The following is a 21,470-nucleotide window of genomic DNA, read 5'->3' as shown; positions in this document are numbered from 1 at the left end:
CATATAAATGTTCTAGAGCTGAGGGCGGTGCTTCTGGCATTGCAAACATTCCATCCCCTGCTGCCGTCTGGGACTATTGCGATACAATTAGGCAACATGGTGGTGGTCTGGTACATCAACGAACAGGGCAGAACCAAATGTTACCCACTCTGTCGAGAGGCCATGAGGATATGGCAATGGGCGATGGCTACCAACCGTTTTCTTCTAGCAACGCACATTCCCGGGAGTTCCACTGTGATAGCAGACAGACTCAGCAGGTGTATTCTACAACCTCACGAGTGGTCCCTGAATCCAGTGATAGCAGCGGAGATTTTCAACCGCTGGGGTCTTCCTTGCTGCAATCTGCGTCCCCGACCAACTACAAATGCAGCAACTATTTCACCCTGATTTCCCGTCCGGGACAGTCACCCAGGGATGCTCTAGTCCACGATTGGCCCTTGGGTCTACTTTAATGCATTTCCCCCTCTCCCCCCACATTCCCCAATTTCTGAAGAAAGCCCGCCGGTTGAAGAACAAAGTGATCCTCATAGCTCCATATTGGTCTCGTCAGATTTGGTTCCCCTTCCTTTGGCCTCACCTGCTAGATCAACCGTGGATTCTCCATCCAACCCCGGGGTTGATCTCCCATCCACAGAATCTGATTCACCCCAACTTGGACAGCCGGAAGCTCACAGCTTGGCTCCTCCAATTCCCTTGATTGCCAGGCAGAATGATCTTTCTTTGCCAGTACATGGCATTCTTATTGCATCTCATAAGTCTTCCATCAGAATTACTTATCTAAGCAAGTGGAAAAGATTTAGTTTTTGGCTGAAAGAAAAGCAGGTAGATCCATTTTCAGCACCAGTGTCGATAGTACTGGAGTATCTAGCCACTCTTTTTCAATTCGGTCTATCGGCCTCTACCATTAGAGTTCATTTGGCTGCAATATCTAATTTCCATGATGGTGTCCAAGACTCCTCTCTTATGTCACACAAATTATGCAAGACTTTCATAAAAGGTGTGAATCATCTAAAACCCCCTTTTAGAGAACTTACTCAACCATGAGACCTGTCATTAGTTCTACAAGCTTTGACAATGCCACCTTTCAAATTAGCTTCTTCTTGCGACCTCAAATACTTGTCATGGAAAACCTTGTTTTTGTTCGCCATTACTTCTGCCAGATGTATTTCTGAGCTTCAAGCCTTATGTTTCAAGAGTCCATATTTGGTTTTTCATAGAGATAGAGTGTCATTGAGAACTAATCCTTCCTTTCTGCCAAAAGTGATCTCTGAAATGTCCATTAATCAAACCATTAAATTGCCAGTTTTCTTCCCCAACTATTCAAACAAAGGAGAGTATTGCCTACATACCCTAGATATTCACAGGCAAATTCACTTCTACTTGAACAGGATCAAGGCCTCTCGTAAATTAGACCAGTTATTTTTGGCCTATTCTGGACCTAGATTAGGATGTGCTTTTGCTAAAGTCACATTGGCTAAATGGTTGAAAGACTGTGTGACCTTCATTTATAGACAGCGTAATATTCCATTACCTACTACCATAAAGGCTCATTCTACAAGGTCGGTGGCAACTTCTGCTGCTTTCCATGCCAGAGCTTCTTTACATGACATTTGTGCAGCTGCAACTTGGGCTACCCCTCATATCTTCATCAATCATTACAAATTGGATTTGGCCTCCAGGGGAAGAACATCTTTTGGTTCTGTGGTGCTCAGGAATGTCCTTCCATGAGAGCCTCCCAGGAATAAAGATAGCTGGGGACTGTGTCCCATACATAAGGAATGAACAAGGATTAACAATATCAGATAAAGAAGTTAGGTCTTACTGTAACATTGCATCTGTATTGCTGATCCTCGTTCAGTCATTATGACCCTCCCTCCTTTCCCCTCCTGTGGCTTCTAGTGGATCTCACCATCCGGTTCTATTAGGTCATTTGACCAGAGGTAGCCTCTACCTTTTTTTGACTTGCAAACTCAATCTGAGGTAACATGGAGGGGGGAATTCTGGGTAAGAGTTTTAGCTGATGCGAGCTTGGAAGATGGCCGGCTCGGTACTGATACCCATATGTAATGACTGAACGAGGATCAACAATACAGATGGAACGTTATGGTAAGACATAACTTCTTTTTTTTCCATATAGGAAGTGAGTTTGTTGGGAATAAGGTTTGGAAGTAGTGAAGTTATTGAAGATCAGTGTAGATACTTTATAAATAAAATTTTGTACATAGGTAGATTTTGGAAAATATTAAAAAGGTAATTTAAAAAGATAATATAGTTAATTTATTCCGTTAAATTGAAGTTAAGTTGTTTAACTGGAATGTATACTTTTCCTGGAATTTGGAAAAGGACTCATTAAAGCCTATTTTGTTTTTGAGGATCAAGATTCAACCCTGTTAAGAGAGGAGTATTTTGTATGAAAAGTAGTAAAGATAGTTTAGGGTTAATTAATCTGATAATTCACCCTGCTTCATTAAGCTTGTTCTATTTTTTGATGGATAAAGAAAGGGAGGTTGTCAGTATTACTTCAGAATAAATGCTGTGCAAGTATGGTAAGTGGTGGGATTGTAAAGGAAAAGTTAAAAGGAAAAGATGTGTTGTGAGTGGGGAAATAGGGAATATCCTAATAAAATAAGGGTATGGGATTTGGAAGTCAAAAATATAAAGCTATCGGGAAAGTGTGGTATAATAATATTTTAAGAGAATGTTATGTTCTTAATCCTTGGGAAGGGTTGAGTAAGAAAATTGTTGAGGCAGTTAAAGCAAGGAAGAAAAGATTTAAAAAACATTCTAGAGGTGCAAGATTTTTATGGAGGCTGAGTATAGACAAGTTACTGGTAAGCGATAGTATGTTATATAAGATTGTATTGCAAAGGTTATGATTGATTTTTAAGTAGGTAGAAACATTTGTACATGTTTTGGGGGATGTAAAAAAGTAAAAAAAAATGATGGCCCAATATTTTCAAGGAAAGGTATTTTAGTAGGTTTAAAAAATGATAAAGTGAATATGAGCATAGTAATTTATGGGTATTATAGAAATGTAGAGAAACATTATGTATAAAAAATGGATAGGATTTTATTTGAGGTAATAGCTGGCATTCTCACAAAGATTAGATTTTTGCTGTGGCAGAAAGAATAAGAGGGAATAAGTTATAGATTGATATATGTAGTTGAAGTATAAATTTTGGCTTAAGCATTTTTATTGGAGTAATAATATAAAAAGATTGATGGAATAAGTGTAAAATAAAAGACCCCGCCACTTAAAATAGATACACTGGGATCTTTTACATCGACGTGAACTACATTAACTCAGGCAGAGATAGGGCTTTGCTTTAACATCTCATCTGAAGGACACGGCACAATGGAGCATAGCACCAGTCTATTCAAAGCTATCCTTATTTAGACCCCTTATACACCTTTACATTAGGTAATCCCAAGCCAGCTTGTTCTGTTGGAGGGATCAACTTAACCCACTTCGCTATTGCCCTCTTCACCTCTCAGATCAAATACTTCAGCTCTTTGTTAATTGCTATTCACCACTTTTCCTCCTGTTGATAAATTTATGCCCGACCTGTGTATAAAACTAAAGGAACCTTTAACTGTGTGTATCTTGCTCTTCATATCCATAAAGACAGAGCATCAGATTTCTCAGTTTTTGTATTATCTTTTGTTTAGTCTCTTCCCATATATCATTTGCTGCCGTAACAGAATCTTTTTAATCCATACTCCTAAGTACTTCATTTTATCATGTCCCCATAAATATGGGTATTGCTGAACCAATTTGTGTGTGATTACATAGGTTATAGCTATTGTCTTTGTTTTATCTGCATTCATTTTGTATCCTGGCAAGACTTGAAATTGTCTCAGAATGTTCCACAACACTAAAATGCCCTTTTCTGGTGTTATCAGGCATAAAATAATATCTGCAAATAGAGACAACTTTCTTGATTACTATACCAGTTCCTTATTTTCTTTACCAGTGGCTCTAAATATAATGCAAATAAATAGGAAAGAGAACAACCCTGCCTGGTTCCTCTGCTCAAACAGAACTAATCGGAGAAGAACCCCCCACTTTAAATTTTGCCTCCTATTCCTTATATATCCTCCTAATCAACCGTATAATTTTATTGAAAAATGCACATGCATCCATTGCACTACTCATAAAATCCCAGACCTACCAACAGTGGTATTTTCTTACATTTTGCTTCCCTCTGGATCATCATTGCTCTATTAATGTTATCAAATATTTGCCTTCCCTCCACAAAACCACATTGATCCCTATCTGTCAATTTTGGCATCACCTTTGCTATCCTTTTAGCCATAATAGACATAAACATTTTATAGTCATGGTTTAGAGTCATAATTGGCCTATATGAAGCTGGATTACAGCCACCATAGACCTGACTTCTTATAATATGTAATGGCACCTGCATTGTGAGGTCCAAGTGCTTTTTCTGTCATGCTGCTGGAAAGTATGGTAGTGCAGCATAGACAGTAGCATTTGAATTTGACAGTTTTTGTCCCAGTATTGAGGATGTCTTTACATGTGTTATATAGAAGCCAGTCTGAATTATTTGAATTGTATCTCATTAGTGCAAAGGAAAAAGCTGGAACCAATAATTTATTATTTTATTTGCTTGTTTTTGTTTACTGGGAAAGTCAAGCTGGGCTGTTAAAGTAGCCCCTTTTCAGTGATGACCGGGGAGAAAGGACATGCAATAAAATAGTTTTTTTATACAAAGTAGAAGACCTTAGACATATATATATATATATATATATATATATATATATATATATATATATATATATATATATATATATATATATATATATATATATATAGAAAGATTAAAATCACAGTTCAAAGGTATGGACGTAACAGTAATCAGTTCTAATGAGTACACAATGATACATTTTAGCAAGTATTCATGGGAATGTTGTAATGTTAATATTGCTCTGTATATTTAGGCATGATATAGAATTATACTGTTCAAGGAAAGAGGAAATAAATTAGAAAAAGAAAGGGAAAAAAGGTGCAGTAGAAGGTTCTGATATTAAGTGATGAGGTCATAAGAATAATGAAATAGTAAAGAATAAATAACGTATAGGCGGGATTCATTAATGCCTACACTAAGTGTACACCATTCTGAATGAATAGACAACAGAAGCATAACTCCCACCTTCTTCCTCCTCCTAATTTTAGTTTTCCTACTGATTTTCTTACAACCTTAAATATCGAGTGGGATTCATAAAGGTTACTACAATGTGTAGAATATGTCTACACGTAATATAATCTTTCTGCGTGAACAGACATCACAAAAATATAATAAGGAAGTACTTGAATACAGACCGTGTAGTCATTAACGGCCCTGTGTTTTTATTCTTTTAGATATGTATCTTAATTAGTTTAATTTTGCTTGTCAATTTTCTTGTTATTTTGACATTGGAATTTTTATTTGTTTTGATTTTAATTTGTAAAGTTCCTGGGTTCAGGCACTTAAATACACTTGAACTTAAATTTGTTGAACTTAAATTTGAAGGGGTACTCAAAGAGTGACTGTGTAACTCAACTTCTTACTGTGAAAAGTGAGTTGTTTAATTCATCTGTTGTTAAAGTGAATACCTCAGACAACTGTACTTTCCTAAACCTCCATTGAAAATGCTGAACTCTAGTGCTTCCTTCATAAACTCCCTTGGAATAGCACTTTTAAAGTAGCAATCTACTAAGTAATACCGTGAATCCAATTTGTGTTTATGACTTTCTTCCACATATGCAAAAGTGGCACATACTAAATAAAACTGTGATACATCTTTCTGAGGGAATATCAAAATTAATTTGTGGTTTATTTATTTTAATGATACATTTTCTGAGATATCTAGGCTGAGCTGAGATGTGAAGGCAGGAGCTGGCTTTTAATGGTCATTCTGTCAATGAGATTCAAGAACATTTGATTATATTTTTTCTGAATCTGACCAAGTATAGTTCTACTCATTATAGTGTTTGTATGTATGTGCCAGAGCTGTTGTTTTCTTATCACACTTAAATAAAGATAGTGATGTCATAAACATGACAATTAACCATCACCACAAGTGGGACCACTGATTGGTGAACCCAACAAATAATTCTCATTTTATTACTTAGCATGTCTTTTGTAGTCCAAACATCTACTTTTGTGTTGAGTATTATTGTTCAGTTTTCCTGAAAATGACTGAAGTGTGTTTAGAAAATATAAATCTAATCCATATTATCACCTCTCCAGGTCTCCCTTGATAATAGGACGTGGGACTAGTGGGACCAACCTGGTCAAAAAATAAAATAAATAAATAAATGAAATCTTTGTGTCACATTAAAAAAAATTACAGCCAGGGTACTACTACATTGCTACAGAAGCTCCCAGACTACTCCTCATCTCTCTGTTTCAGTTTAATGTGGATTAGTCATAAACACTACATGTTCAGCTTTCAGCAGCTGAAGTCAGCTGGAGATGTATTAGCTTCCTATATTTTTATATGTGTTTTATCCCTTTGTACTGTCTGACTTGTCGGTACCATTTCTCCTTCTCTAAAGCAGGTGAGGAGCAGATCACATTGCATTACCAGTCTAATGGTAGGAAGACAATTGCTCCTTAGGCTTGCCTGTGCAGCATAACCCTGAACCTCCATATATATAGAGTATAACACTGTCAGTCATTTACTGTACATATGCTTTCAAACAGAAACCCTGTATTCTGGAAGATCTGCTTCTGCTCTCCCTATCACTTGGCTGCGAGGGCTGACACCCTTTACAATCTCAAACAGGAACTATGACTGGGAGTGTGGTTGTGTGAGCTAGTGAGCACACTGGGATTATCTTCTGTATCCTCCCTGTGGCATAAGTTCTAGACAAACATATGTTGCCAGTGGTTTACTATCACATGTTCGTTCATCTTTTAGAGGAACGAACTATGTGCGAAAACCAGATAGCTAAACTGTTAGGGCGATCACCGGAATGCCGAACCTGACAAGAACGAATGGCCACTGTTGTCAACTCCAACATTGCAGTGCAAATTGCACTATAGTGGGGATGGGGAAATGTACCCTTACCCTCACTGTAGTGTGATCTCGGAGTTTGTATATATAAGTAGGGGGGGTGTGGGGGTTCAGGGGGGCTTCTGCAAAAATCAGTTGTAGTATGTTGGGTGGGTAGGAGCATTTTAGTTTAGTTGACATTTTCGAAATTCGACTGCACTGAAATGCTCGGTTCGACATTTACACTATTCGGTGTACAGATTTCCGAACATTTGGTTCGGACATCTGTACATTCGAACAATGTCATGTCGAACATGTGATAGTAAATCGTTGCAAGTAGCAGATATAGGAACTATATCTCTCTGAACTTATGGATTAGTGCTTTTAGCCTCTGTATACAAGGAGTGCCATATTACCATTGCATTGATTCTTCATGGACTTGAACTCATTTATCTAAATAGAGACTTTCTTGTAATCTAAAATGTTTTGTGTACGTATTTATTATCTATGTATACATGTAATATGTTGTCTTTTCTTTTTTTTTCTTCAGTATATGACAAGCTGTACCTGAAATGGTCAGTGGGGATTAGCACTGTATCCTTATTTATAAACAGAAAATCAGAAGGATATATGAAATAAATAGATTTTTCTTGTACAGTCTAAATATGTCTTGCAGATTTGTGTATTTTTATAGTGTACATAGTGAAAAGAATGTATGCTGTTCCTTTTCTTGGACTTTCCCTACTGTTTGGCTTTGCATGAATAACTTTTTTTTTCTTAGATGTAATTGCCAGGAATATTGTGACATCAGTACCTTTTTATTTTACAGAATATTGCTGTATTTGAAAGCTTGGCTGAATGGGGGGCATGTCTTTGTGCAGCATGCCCAACCTCAACCACCATCATCACATCAGGGGCAAGCACTGTGGTGTGTGTCTGGGAGATATCAGTTTTCAGTGACAGGAGAAAAGGCATAAGCCTTAAACAGGTACGGTGCTGTATAACAGTGTTCATGAAGTTGCTTTATACATCAGCTTTGTATCATACATGACCCACAAACTTCATGCACTTTGCTTATTTAAGATTAGATATTTGTAGATATTTGTGTCATGAACAATATTGTGCTCTCTGTCTTTCTGCAGTTAGTCTCCCACCCCCCTCTCCCTGTTCCTGTTGTGGTGTTAATCTTGGTGGCTTTGGAATTGCCCACCCCTGCTGTAAATCTGTTTTTGGACACTCCTCCTGGGCCCATTTCATTTGCTGACTCAACTGAGTACAGTGAGATCATATTTTGATTTCAGACACTCCTACCAGTCCCATCTCCTCTGCTGTGTACAGAGAGAGCACTTGGGAAGGACATCCCCTATAGTGCCTTAATCTGCTCTGTTCCCTCCATCTCCACTTAAAAAATATATATTTATACCTTCTTGAGCTGCTCTTTCTTAACTGTCTTATACCTTATTACCTTAATTTGCTGTTCTGTCTGCTTTTAAGTGTTCAGGTGCTGTTATTCTACACTTGTTGCCTCCGTTTTGTTTTTTCAAAACTTACTGCTCTCTGCACTTGCTTTTTTGTCATTTTTAACTTATCTGCATTTATTTAAACTGTATTTCCCTTAATATTGCTACACATGCAAGTGTGCTAACTTGTACTGCATTTAAAGTGTTTTTGCTACTGTTTTAACCACTTTTCTGGAAAAAAAAAAAGTTCTACATTTGTTCCGTGCCTTTCCTGTAACTAGTGTAGTCCAGATACAGATTTGCTGTATCCAGGACTGTTTTGTAAGTTTCTGAGCCCCCCAGACCTTTCTGTGTGGGAGGGAAGCCTTCTAGCTTATCAGTAGGAATGGTAAGCACTAGGTAGCCTGTCTACCACAAGAGGAGTGGTTTCTGGTTTAGAAATTGTAGTTTATTAACTGTTTGGGCATTTTTTCCATCCCTTTCAACTTTCTGGATTAAAAGCCCGTGTTTGCGCACAGCACAGCGGTGCTCAGCTGAGCTAAACTATTACCGGTGCTAGAAAGTTTGCTTTTCAATTTTCCCCTTAGAACGAGCTTGTTCTTTAACTTCTTGTACTTCAATTAGCATAATTGGCTATCACTTTAACAGGCTTTTGTAGCATTTATTGTAACACACTTAGGTGTTATCAGCACTAGTTGTTCCTACGCAGTAACAGCACCAGTACTTATTAATTATGACCACCCCTCCTGGTACCGCCTATACGGAGCCAACAGATATAGCCAACATACTGGCCGACAGATTCAGTGCCAACTTTACCCCTCTTCCTCCCCCAAGGCCCTATCATAGTACCAGATGAAAACCTGGTACCCACCATTTCTGCGGCACAGGTAAAAGCTTCATTGTCCAAAGCCAAGAATACAGCGTCCATTGGACCTGATAATATCCCTGGCTGCGTCCTACATGACCTACAAAACGAATTGGCACCACATGTGTGTGCCCTTTTTAATCACAGCCTTACCTCAGGCTATGTCCCTAATGAATGGCGCACTGCTACAATCATCCCGTTCCATAAAGTGGGAGCAGCTACACACCCTGGGAAATATTGCACCATTAGCCTGACAAGCCTGGTATACAAAGCTATGGAGTGCATCATTATGGACCTGCTTAACAAAGATATAGGCAATCTCCAAACTCTTGACCCCACACAGTTTGGCTTTGTCAAGGGGAGATCCTGCCTTCTGAACCTGGTTAACTTCTTCGAGGCAGTCACCAAGGCTGAGGATGAGGGTAAAGCAGTGCATACAGCCTACCTCGACCTGGACAAGGCCTTTGATACAATGCCCCACTCAGATATCATTGAAAAACTCACCAAACTAGGCACCAATCCTTACATCACTAGGTGGATTGAAAATTGGCTCACAGACAGGACCCACAGAGTGAAAGTTGCGGATTCTAAGTCAGACTGTTGATCAGTCATGAGTGGGGTCCCACAGGGCTCGGTCTTGGGCCCTCTCGTGTTTGCCATCTACTTCTCAGAAGTCTGGGCCAGCATAGAAGGACTCTGACTGACCAAGTTCTCTGATGACTGCAAGCTAGGAATTATTATTGTCTCCACAAGTGATGCAGACATCCTACAAAAGAGCCTCTGTGAGACCAATGACTGGTGTTGGAACCATGGCCTGAAGCTTAACGTCAAAAAATGCGTTATCATTCCCTTTGGAAAAAACTCAGTTACCACGTTGATGGGAGCCCACTGAACACTGAAGGGACCATAAGAGATCTGGGCACCCAGGTCGACAGCCACCTCACCTTTGACCACCACATTGCCATTGTGGTCTGAAAGTCCATCTACGTAGTACATCTTATAACCAAAGGTTTCGCGTCCAGAAAGAAAGAGGTCATCTTCCCTCTCTACTCATCCCTCTTTAGACCAGTCATTGAATATAACGCCCTGTTTGGCATGTACCTGACCAGACACCTACAACAGCTAGAGAAGCCACAAAAGTACCTCACAAAAAGAATCTTAGGCCTTAAACACATGTCCTACATTGACAGGCTCAAGAACCTTCAGCTGTTCTCAGTCTCTTATCTTCTTCTTAGTTGTAATCTCTGCTTGACTTACAAAGCCATGTCTGACCCAGCCCTACTTGAAATGCTGCACCTAAAGAAATCCCAATCCCCCCGTGCCACATTCTCAAGACATCACACCCTCATTACCACAATTAATAGAACATGCTGGAGGGACAGGTTCAACTCCCAAAGACAGCCCATACTCTGGAATAAGCTTCCAATGTATGTCAAGCAGAGCACCTCGCTGGCCCTTTTCAAGAGAAGTCTTGACGAGTGGATGGGTAACAGAAAGTTCACTCCAGGGATCATTCCAGTTGCACTACTGGATATGGGCACTGTGAACTAACATCTGGTGGCACGGTGCCTGGGCAATTTTTTTTGGGCTAGGCTTGTAAAGGCTCCAGGACCATTAGCCTAGTACACACCTATGAACCTATGTGCAGAAAGCATTGAGACATTTTTTTTTAATCTTTTAATGCTTTTGTAAAGACAAAATGTATAGTTTCTTAAACTGGTTTACATGAATCCATCTGTGGATAGCGTCTTTACTTCTGAATGTAAATAGGGAGAATGTTAGAAGTTGACTTTTCAGGAACAAGACATATCAAATGAAATGCAGGATTTGGGGAGACTTGTCCCAATCAGGTACCTGATGAAAATCTAAAGATTAATTTTAGTACATGGAACAGTGGCAAATTAAATGCAAATGGGGTAATACATGCTAAGATTGCTGTACCTCTGAGTATTATCTTTATTTCAAGGTACAACAATCATATAATTAGTATATGTATGCAACAAGTGTATCAGGAGTACAACCCATCTTGGTCAGGGGGTGCAGAGTGATGAAGCCTCCATTCAAAAGTGCTTTAAAAATATAACCGAGAGCTTTAGAGGTCAATGTTTATATGACAGAATTCTACTTTAATGTTCATGTTGGGACACTCAGTATCACATGTCTCATATCCACTAGGATGCTGTCACTATAGACAGGCTGACTCATTTATTGATACTGTTTAGTATCCACTAATGTGTGTAGTCACATGGTAACAGGAGTGATACAAAATGTTGATTTCTGGTATTTTGAGTATGGAACCATGAAAGTTTAATGATTTGGAAGCTGGAACATAGCCAAGCACAGTTCCTGAAATTTGAAAAAAAGTGCTACTCATTGAAATAAAAAGTTCACATAACCTGCTCCAACTCCCAGATTGAACTAGGTAAAGTAATGGCACTGTAGGACTTAGGGGCATATCAGTGGGAAGGTATAAGGAAGGTGAGACTGAAATTCAGCTTCATCTCTCATTCTTTTGATTGATTTTTTGATTGTCTGTTACCAGCACATTGCCTAAGTGTACACTTTTACTGTTGCCTGTTAATTTCATCATTCATGAAAGTGAGTCTCCAATGAAAAAAAAAAGCTGAATGTTCCATAGAATCTACACAGACAACAGACTGCATTAAGCAAAAATGTTGTATGTTAACGAAGTTTTCTTCAAATCATGGGAGAGATCAGACTCATGAACAGGAGCTGAATTGGTTTTAACGTGTTTGAAGATACATTTATTAACTAAACATTGTTCTTAAGATTTCATGCTTACATACCATCTCTGAACCTAATGTCTGAATTACCTGCTTTGGTCCATAATTCTGCTGAACTGCCCCAGAGCAGTATGTGCATGTAATGAGATCAGTGACTGTTGTTTTAGTTACAGGTATGACCTTCCCATGGGAGGAAGTTTCTTTTTCACCAATGATGATGACTCTGGGATGAGTAACTAGAAATATCTCTTTACTGTTGATTTATTTTGCAGTTCATAATCAGCACAGTGCACTGTAAGGCCTCTTATGTCAGCTTTAAATGCTTATTGCATAGTTGGTTTGAGAATGTACAGAGTTATGCTATCTGGCATTGTGGTGCAATAAATAATGAGCTACGTGCATATTTCCATGAGTATAAATGAGGTCTGTGATATGAGAATGTGCAAAGTTGTTGAAATTTGCATAAAACTATTAGTCTGAGGTGGACTTCCCAGAGCATTTTTATGTAGTGATAAAGTTTTCCTTCATACCTTCCATGCAGTGGATATTACCCTCTATATCCGCTTCTTTAAAGTTACCAACTCCAAGGTCATATAGCTTAGGAAAAGAAGATTTTCTCCCAGTTGACAAAAAGTATCCTTTTACCCTGAGCAGCGTTTGCAGTAATGTCACTTATGAGCACGGTAAACTAAGCATAAGAAACACAGGGCTGTTATACCCAGATGATGTCCATTATCATTAGGGTCACTGCAAAAATATCCCTTATGCTTAGTCAAACACTCTGCTTGTGCTGTGTTGACAAGGTCATAACAAGGCTGAACTATGCATATCCACAGCTAGTGGGGTTTGGCTTTATTGGCCAGAAAGTGTACATTAAAATGATGAAACAAGTCATGGGCATTCAGAATCGCCAATTAGCTGAAACACCTGATGTTCATAAGGGTCATTTGCATATATCCCATGCCTCTGATACAAGAGGTTTGGGAGGTCACTCAGTAGAAGTTCTAGCTTTGCTGGAGTTTTCATTTTGTTTTTGCTGATTGGTTTTTCATTGACCTTCTCACTTATTGTTTTAAAATGAAATTATTTACAAACAATGAGAATTTGATATTTAATGTCTAAATTGCATGCAGTACTACCTAAAGATACTTACAACTTAAAAGACAAACTTTGAAATTTCTTCACTAAAGAGTATCATATAGCTTTAACTGAATGGAATAAAATGCAAATTCTTTCATCTGTTAAAAACACATCTTTGGCATTATATTGGAGATTGTTTACTTGGAAATTTTTGTTTAGAGATTTTTTGATTCCTGTAAGAGTAGCAAAAATGAGAAGAGAAACTATATTTGAATGTTGGAGATGTAAAAAACACATTAAGGCTAACTGGTCACACATGTTTTATGACTTCTTTATGGTTTATAAATTTTTGGAAAAGGTACAAGATTTTTTCAAAGCTTTATGGAATGACACCTTCAGTTTAACAAAAGAGATGGTTTTGTTTAACATACTGTAAATAAAAAAAAATTGAAAACAAATACTTTTCTTATCTAACTTGGATAATTATTGCTGTGGCCAGGAAAACTATTACATGAAACTGGAAGAACCATACAGAATGAAACTTTGAAGATTTTCTAATCCTTTTGAAAGATACGGTAACCAAACAAACAGCAGTGAAAGAGAATATGATTTACCCTAACAAACACAAGTATATTCCTTGGTTGAAAGTATTAGCCCTCATTGAAACATTTTCATCTTAAATATAATTAATATAATTAATCTTTATCATTTTTCTGCATGTCTTGTGTGTATTAATAATTTGGTCTCAGGCATTTTGTATATAATGTAAATAATTGTATTGTCATTTATGTTTAAAACAATATGTTTCAGTTTGTTTACTTATTCTATTATATTTCAAGCCTTGAAACACTTTATCATCGTTTTAAAAATGTAATAAAAAGTTTAAGAAAAAATAAATAATACGTAATGTTGAGAGAAAGTGAGGTGAGCAATCCTAAGGAAGAGTTTAGGTTGAAAAAGAACTCTATAAGATATAATGGATTCATTTGTGTACCTTAAATTTAAGGCTAGGATTAAGACCACCCTGCTATTTGTAAGTGAAAATTTTGTGGGATCAGTAATATTTAAAAGGGGAAACCTGCTTCATCATTGGGGGAATGAAGAATGCCATGGATTTAGTTTTGGAAGTTCTTATTATGAGTTTGTGTTGGAAAAAACAGTAAAGCTTTATTAAAGCCATCCTGAATATTTAAAGTATTTTGAAATCCTTGGAAGAGTTCATTAAAATGAGATGATTAACATAAAGAGCCATAGTAATTTTATGATGGTCTTTAGGAAGAAAATAAATTAAAAGAATACGGGACCAAGGCCTAAACCTTGATGAGCTCTAGATCTAGAGGATAAAAAGCATATTTGCAAAGGTCTGTTGATAAGACAGTGTCTTATTCAAGACAAGCACTTTGAAATAAAATTAAATTGAGAGAGTGAAACTAAGTAAGAAGAGGTTGATCGGGAGTCATAGACCTTTCAGATCCTCAAAGCCAGCAGTAGTAAAAAGTCCTTTGAGTACGAAAATATACTGTTGGATGCTAGAAGGAGACAAATAGAGATATTGTAATCTGGGCAGAAAGTATACTGTTTATGAGACAGAGTATATCTGTTGTGAACGAACTGCAACATCTGCCTTATAGAGATTGTATTAAATAATTTTAGTGATGGGGATGGTATAGTAGTATAAAAATTGTTAGGTTAAGTCAGATTGCATATTTATGAAGAGTGATGATGGCCACAGCTGTCCTTTCTATTAGAATAATACACGAAGATAGATTGAATATGAAGGGATAGCAAGTGGATTTTTGGGGGAAGCAAGGATGTAGAAGTCTAAATGCTGAAGAAATTTTCATAGGCAATTCAGTTAATGGTCTATGAAATTAATCTGAAGAGACATGGGTATGTTAAAATACTATAGAAGAAGAAGAGGGAGAGTAGAAATATTTTGGGGAAAGCAGGGTTACAGTGGAAACTTTTGAGTAGTTCATTAGTTTGTGTTGGTCTATTTATATGAATCACAGATTGTAAAGTATGGAAGATCTTTATGATGTCCAAATAGTTTTAACCTCTGACGAGCAGATGTTAGGTTTATACAGATGTGATTTCTGTTGAATTTGGTAATAAATGGATTTAGCTGCTTTGATATCAATTCTAGTTTGTCTTCTGTGGTAAGCAGCAGTACTGTAGAATTTCTACAACTCCCAACCCTTTGCTGTAACATAGTTACTTTTTAAAGTTTTGGTGTGAACTAAGGTCAGTTTGATCCAATAACTGATTTACATCTGTTCATGAACAGTGCAGGGGGAGAATTAGCTTTGACTGGGCAGTACAGGAGGAGGATTAGCTCTGAATCTTTAAAAGAGCAGTATTATCTAAAAGATATTGGTCAGATAGATAGGTAGGACTCATTTAAAGTAGCACTTGTGAGGTGAGAAGGTCAAAAAGATATGTTTTGAAGTAGGTGGGTTGATATATGTGCTTCAGAACTTAAATTGTGAGGGACTGAACAGACCAACACTTTGTTTAAGATAAGTACATTTAGGCCATAACCACTTCAGGGTAAAGTCTCCTAGGAGACTAAAGTGTTGAGCTCTTAACCAGTCTGTGTTAAAATCTCTGATGAGAACTCATGTATTTCATAGGTACAAGGAGGACAATTTTCTGATGCATGGTTAAATATTAACAAGAATGGGGTGGGATGTATACAGATGTCATATAAATGGTAGTTTATTACCTAATGGAAATTTCACTGTGATGAGTTAAAGTTATTTTGGATTGTGAATATGGACAGAATTAAAGTTCTGACATTGAGATTTTTTTTAAAAAAAGCATTACACCACCACTTCCTTGCTTAGGTCCTGAATGATAATGATTAGAAAATTGAATAAGAAGAAAATGTGAAAGCAAAGTATCATTCTTTAGCTAGGTTTCAACTAGAGAAATAATACAAAGGTTGTATAGATTGACTTTTGCCTCAGTTATCTGATTTGCTTAATATGTTGCAAGACAATACAATGAGCAGTACAAATGGATTGTTTATGAAGTGTAACAGAGGGAATAATTTTGGAAAATGGCAAGGAGGGGAATTGGGGGCCAATGTTTAGTTCTACATTTCAATCAACAAGAAATTGAAAAGCAGTAAGAAAAAGTTTATTTAAGTATGAGAGAAGAACATTTGTCTACTAAAATGCTATGTACTAAAGCAGAACTGAAAGATTTTAACTAGTATAAGAAAACAAAGAATAAAACAGGAGTAAGAACTATGGAAAGACAGTCATATTTGACCTAAGAAATGAGCAAATCAATCACAAACAAATAAATGCAGTGTTTGACAACAACTAAAAAATCTGAGTCAATTGAGGAAAGGATATCAACGTAGATCTTAAGGTAGAGCTAGCATTGAGTAAAATGAATAAATAAATATGTTTCGTAGTGAAAAAAACATTAGCAAAAAGAAACAATCCCAGGGATTGGTTTAGGGCCTAGAACAAGCTATATGGTTTGTGCTAAAAAGGCCCTGCTCCCACAGTGTGGTATTTTGCGATCCAGACATGTTAGCCTCAGTGAGGCAAGAATCACTGTTTCATGAACTCTGACTCTTAATTACTACCAATGATCTGGATATCAGGATTGTTAATTGCTGCAGCCACATCATATAGGCATAGGAATCCCCTCTCAATCACTCTCCCACACACAGACACACAAGTACACGTTCACACACATACATATCACAGTTCCCATATCTGCCCCTGGCTTGTCTGCTCTTTTCTCTATCTAGTGGTTCCCTCCTAAACTCCAATCCCAATACCAGCTGAAGTGTACAAGAGTTTAAGGTACTCCCTGGTGTCTAGTACTTCTCCCACCACCAATCCCTGTAACAGTTTAAGTGCCAATATGGCACAAATCTAGTATGCCTGGTGTCTGATGTTTCTCCCATCCCTGATCCCTGTGCATCTGTAGGTCCCATTATGGCATACTTGTTTAGAGTAATCCCTGGTGGCTAGTGCTTCCCCCCACCCCCACCCTTAATCCCTGTACTATATTCACTTTTGGTAGATAAGCATGGCCTTTAGGCCATGTTCACTACCACAATGTAGTGGGGCCAGCTCTGCTGATCTGGACATTCAAGCATTTTCCTGCTTCTCCTCCAGACTCCCTCATTAACATACAGCACTGCTCCAGAGCCATGAATATGTGGTGCTGCAAATCTTCACACTTAAACACCCTGCGGCACTGTGTTAAGGCTGTTTCTGTATTGCAAAGGGTTATCATGACCTATATATACACAAAGATGTACACATTGTAGTACCTTTATGAATTCCCGTAAATGTCTGCCCCAATAATAATAAGCAAGTTTTGTGTTTGTGAAGAGGTAAACTTAATACAATAAAAGTAGTGTTATTAACAAAAAGCTAAATGATATTCTAACAACAATTAATAAATGAAATATAAACACCATTGAATAATAATGTTTAGTACATAAAAATAAACTGATTCCAGATTTTGTGTTATTTAAAATAAAATTGTCGCTTTTGATAATATAGGCACACTACCAACAACGAATGTAAAATTAATTTTTAGAATGCCAGCATAAATAAATGGAGAAAAATTCCAGTAACACTAAATGGTTGAACGTTCATAATATTGAACATCTGTAAGGCCAGCAAAATGACAGAAGAATCATATCATGTCAAATCTGCTGGGCATGGTCTAGTAATAAAATCTGGGCCAAATGGAGAGGTAGTAAATGTGCATCTGACCACCTCCTCTTCAAACAATTAAGAAATGCCACCAAGAAAGATACTGTTAGAGACAAAAAGGAATGTTATCTTCACCTTCAACAAAGCAGTCAAAAAACCCCTCAAAAATTCTGGTCAAGTGTTAATAAACTTCTTAAACCTGGACATTCACCTACTCCTACCCCTTCAGGCTTTCATCTCAACAATGCTACACAGATCCCTGAAGCCTTTAATAAGTATTTTACAGAAGCCATTCAATCACTAGCTAACTCATTACCCACATCTACTGCTTCCTTACCAAATACCTCTCTACCCTCATCCAAGACCTTTCAGATTCAACACATCTCTTATTTATAAGCTTCTTAAAAAACTCAAACCTTGCACCCCATCTGCTGACCAACTCCCATCCGAATACCTACAAATAGCTGCAAAAGCTATCAATTATCCAGTATCCATACTGATTAATAGGACTATCACTGAGGAACAATCCCCACCTTATGGAAAATATCTCATATAATTCCCTACACAAAGGAGGCTCATCAACTGAACTCTCAAATTTTCGCCCTATTGCCTTACTTTCCCCATTAGCCAAGATTATGGAAAGATGTGTTCATAAACAAATTCTTAACTACCTTCTTCAAAACAGACTTCTAGCCGACTGTCAACATGGATTCAGACCATTCCACAGCACTACAACTGCCCTCCTTTCCTTCTCTGACTCCATAAATAATAATAGAAACAAAAATCATTTCTCCTCAGCACTATTCATAGATCTTTCAAAAGCCTTTGATATGGTTAACCACAATATACTTCTTGACAAACTAAACCTTTATTCTCTCAGCCCACACTCGCTACAGTGGTTTAAGAGCTATCTCCAAAACAGGCAACAAGCAGTCCTATGGGAGAACAACCTATGTTCCTTACTCCCAGTAAATATTGGTGTTCCACAAGGATCAGTCCGCCCCTTCTTTTCATTATTTATCAATGACCTACATCTCAATATACCACAAGCCACCTGCATTCAATATGCTGATGACTCAACATTAATCTGCACTGCTAAAAATATTCCCTCCCTCCAGTCCCTCACCCAAACAGTCTTCTTAACTGTCGAAAATTGGTTTATGCAACACTGCCTCCTCCTTAACCCCAAAAACTAAGCTTCTTCTCTTTACTCCCACTCATAAATCTCCCACACCTCTCTTTACTATCTCCTCGAATAATGCAACCAGTATTAACCCTGATAAGACCATAGGTGTAACTATTGATAACAGTCTCAATTATGATGAACACATCAACATCACTATTAAAGCTGTCAACAAAAATTGGGACTCTCTACAGAATTAAACCCTTTCTTACCCCAGTAGTTAGAAAAACCATTGCTCAGACACACCTGATCTCCACCCTCTTCTATGCCTCACTTATCTATACTAACTTATCCAAAAATAACATTACCAAACTCTCTATCTGCTACAATAGCATAGCCAGATTCATTACTGCTACTCCTAAGAACACACTATTGTCTTAACCTCAAACAGCTAGATTGGTTAGAGCTAACTAACCACTTACTCTATCAACAACTACTCATCATTCAAAAGACCCTCTACTACCCTGATGCCACCCCTAGCCTTACAAAACTGATCATACCATATAAAACCTAGCCACAAACAAACTCCTAGTATCTCTAACTAAATCATATAATAAAGTTGGGGATTCATTATTTTCAAATTCCATAGGTAAAAACTGGAATCAACTCCCTCAAGAAATAACTAATCAAAACTCTACCTCTCTTTTCAAAACACATCAGAGAACATCTTAAAGCACAGTGGTTGTGTCCTTGTGCTAATCCCGACTGAAACCATGTCCTCATTTACCTAATTTTCCTCTCCTTTCCCCTTACTGAGCTCCTCACAAACACTTTCAATAGTTTGAGATTTATATCTGAGAAGTAGACTTTACCAGCAACCTTTTTAACTTCATCTTGTGTTATTTTTCTGTTTTATAAGTCTAATACAGTAGTATATATTAGTAGTAGTGTTATAGTTTCTGTTTTATAAGTCTAATACAGTAGTATATATTATAAGTTTATCTCCTATTTTTAGTATTTCTTTTGTGTTGAAATAGATTTTTCTTTTTTACCTTGTATTGTTTACTCATATTAATGCTTTATTTGCCAAATCATTGTTTATTGCCTGTACTGGAGCTTTTCTCCCCGGGCCTCTACTGAAAACGGATACATGTCCAGCTAGACTAGCCCGGTCAACAAATGTAAAATAAAATAAAATAAAATAAATAAAATAAATAAATAGTACCATGTTCCTAAGGTCTGGAACTCCTTGCCTGTATCCATCAGGTAAGCACCTTCCCTCCAATCTTTAAAACCATTCTGGAAGGCATCCTAGCTAGAATCTGGCTTTGTTCTTGCTCATCCCCATGATAAACTATGTTCGTAAATATTAACAAGTACCTATGGAAGGATTGAAGAACATTACTGTAAGAAAAAAAAGAGAAAGACAGATGTTGACTACATGGCTCAAGCTGTAGATTTACAATGCCAGCTGGATGAGAATTTAATACGCAATGAAAACAGTGGAGTTAATAAGACTAATAGTGATGAAGATTTATCCTTCATAACAATTGATAGTGCAGAAATGACTGTATTAGAAACTGAAGATTCTTCAGAGATGGTCAGCAAAGATATTCTTGTAATTGGAGATTCAGTTATTAAAGGAACTGATACTTATATTTGCAGAGATGATAATGAACATTGAGTAGTGTTATGCTTGCCAGGAGCAAAAATAGAAGATGTGAAACAAGCCTTGAAATGCCTTAATGCAAGGAAGTATGGATCTGTTTTTATGCATGTTGGTAGAAATTATGTCACCAAGAAAAATTCTCTGACTGTTAGTTGGGAACTGACAGCTCTCCTAGATAGTATAGCTTGTACTGGTGTTAGGACATATTTTTCACAAAACACCTATAGAAAGGATAGTCGGGTCACTGTGAATGAAAAGTTTTTTTGGATAAATACCTACATGGGAAAAATGTCCTGTTTTAAAAAATGGAAATGTGTAGAGCATCCAAGCCTTCTTTTGGGCACACATGTTCAGATAGGATGGTGTGTATTTGTCTAGATCAGTGAAGAGAATTTTTGCAGCAGATATTTTGCAATATTTGACAAACACTAGCCAGGATTTTTGCCAGGTCAAAAATGTTAACATTTCACAGATAGCAACATGTGATGCATCTCTGATGGTTGTTAATGCTAGGAGCATTAATAATAAAGTTTTTTTATTAAAAAATGTGCTATGTTCCCACAAGATTGATGTTGTTATTGTTTGTGAAACATGGCTAAAGAACAATGACTGGAAACCAATTCTGACAGGGTATAAATGTTTTTACTGTAACAGACATTCTAACAAAAAGTCAGATAGAGGTGTTATGATAGGGATTAAAGATAACTATGAGACCTGTGATTATTACATGTTCAGTGATGACACCAATACTATAGACTGTGCAACTGTGACAATAAAGACAACCCTGGAACATATAACAATTGTTGGAGTGTATAGACCACCAAAGTCAAGTGCAG

The 21,470-nt window shown here is 37.2% G+C and overlaps 1 protein-coding gene across 1 annotated transcript in view; it reads left to right on the top strand.

Moving 5' to 3' along the window:
- Window positions 1-21,470, top strand: part of WDFY4 (WDFY family member 4) — a 4,454,583-nt gene that overhangs the window by 3,955,186 nt on the left and 477,927 nt on the right. Inside the window, exon 54 of the mRNA XM_044055648.1 lies at window positions 7,832-7,990. Coding sequence (XP_043911583.1) covers window positions 7,832-7,990 — 159 coding nt within the window. The remainder of the gene's footprint in view (window positions 1-7,831; window positions 7,991-21,470) is intronic.

The sequence above is a fragment of the Protopterus annectens genome, chromosome 14.part0 (genome assembly GCF_019279795.1).
Source record: "Protopterus annectens isolate FY-2018-M chromosome 14.part0, PAN1.0, whole genome shotgun sequence".
Lineage (NCBI taxonomy): Eukaryota > Metazoa > Chordata > Ceratodontiformes > Protopteridae > Protopterus > Protopterus annectens.
This window is presented reverse-complemented; position numbering and strand designations above follow the sequence as displayed.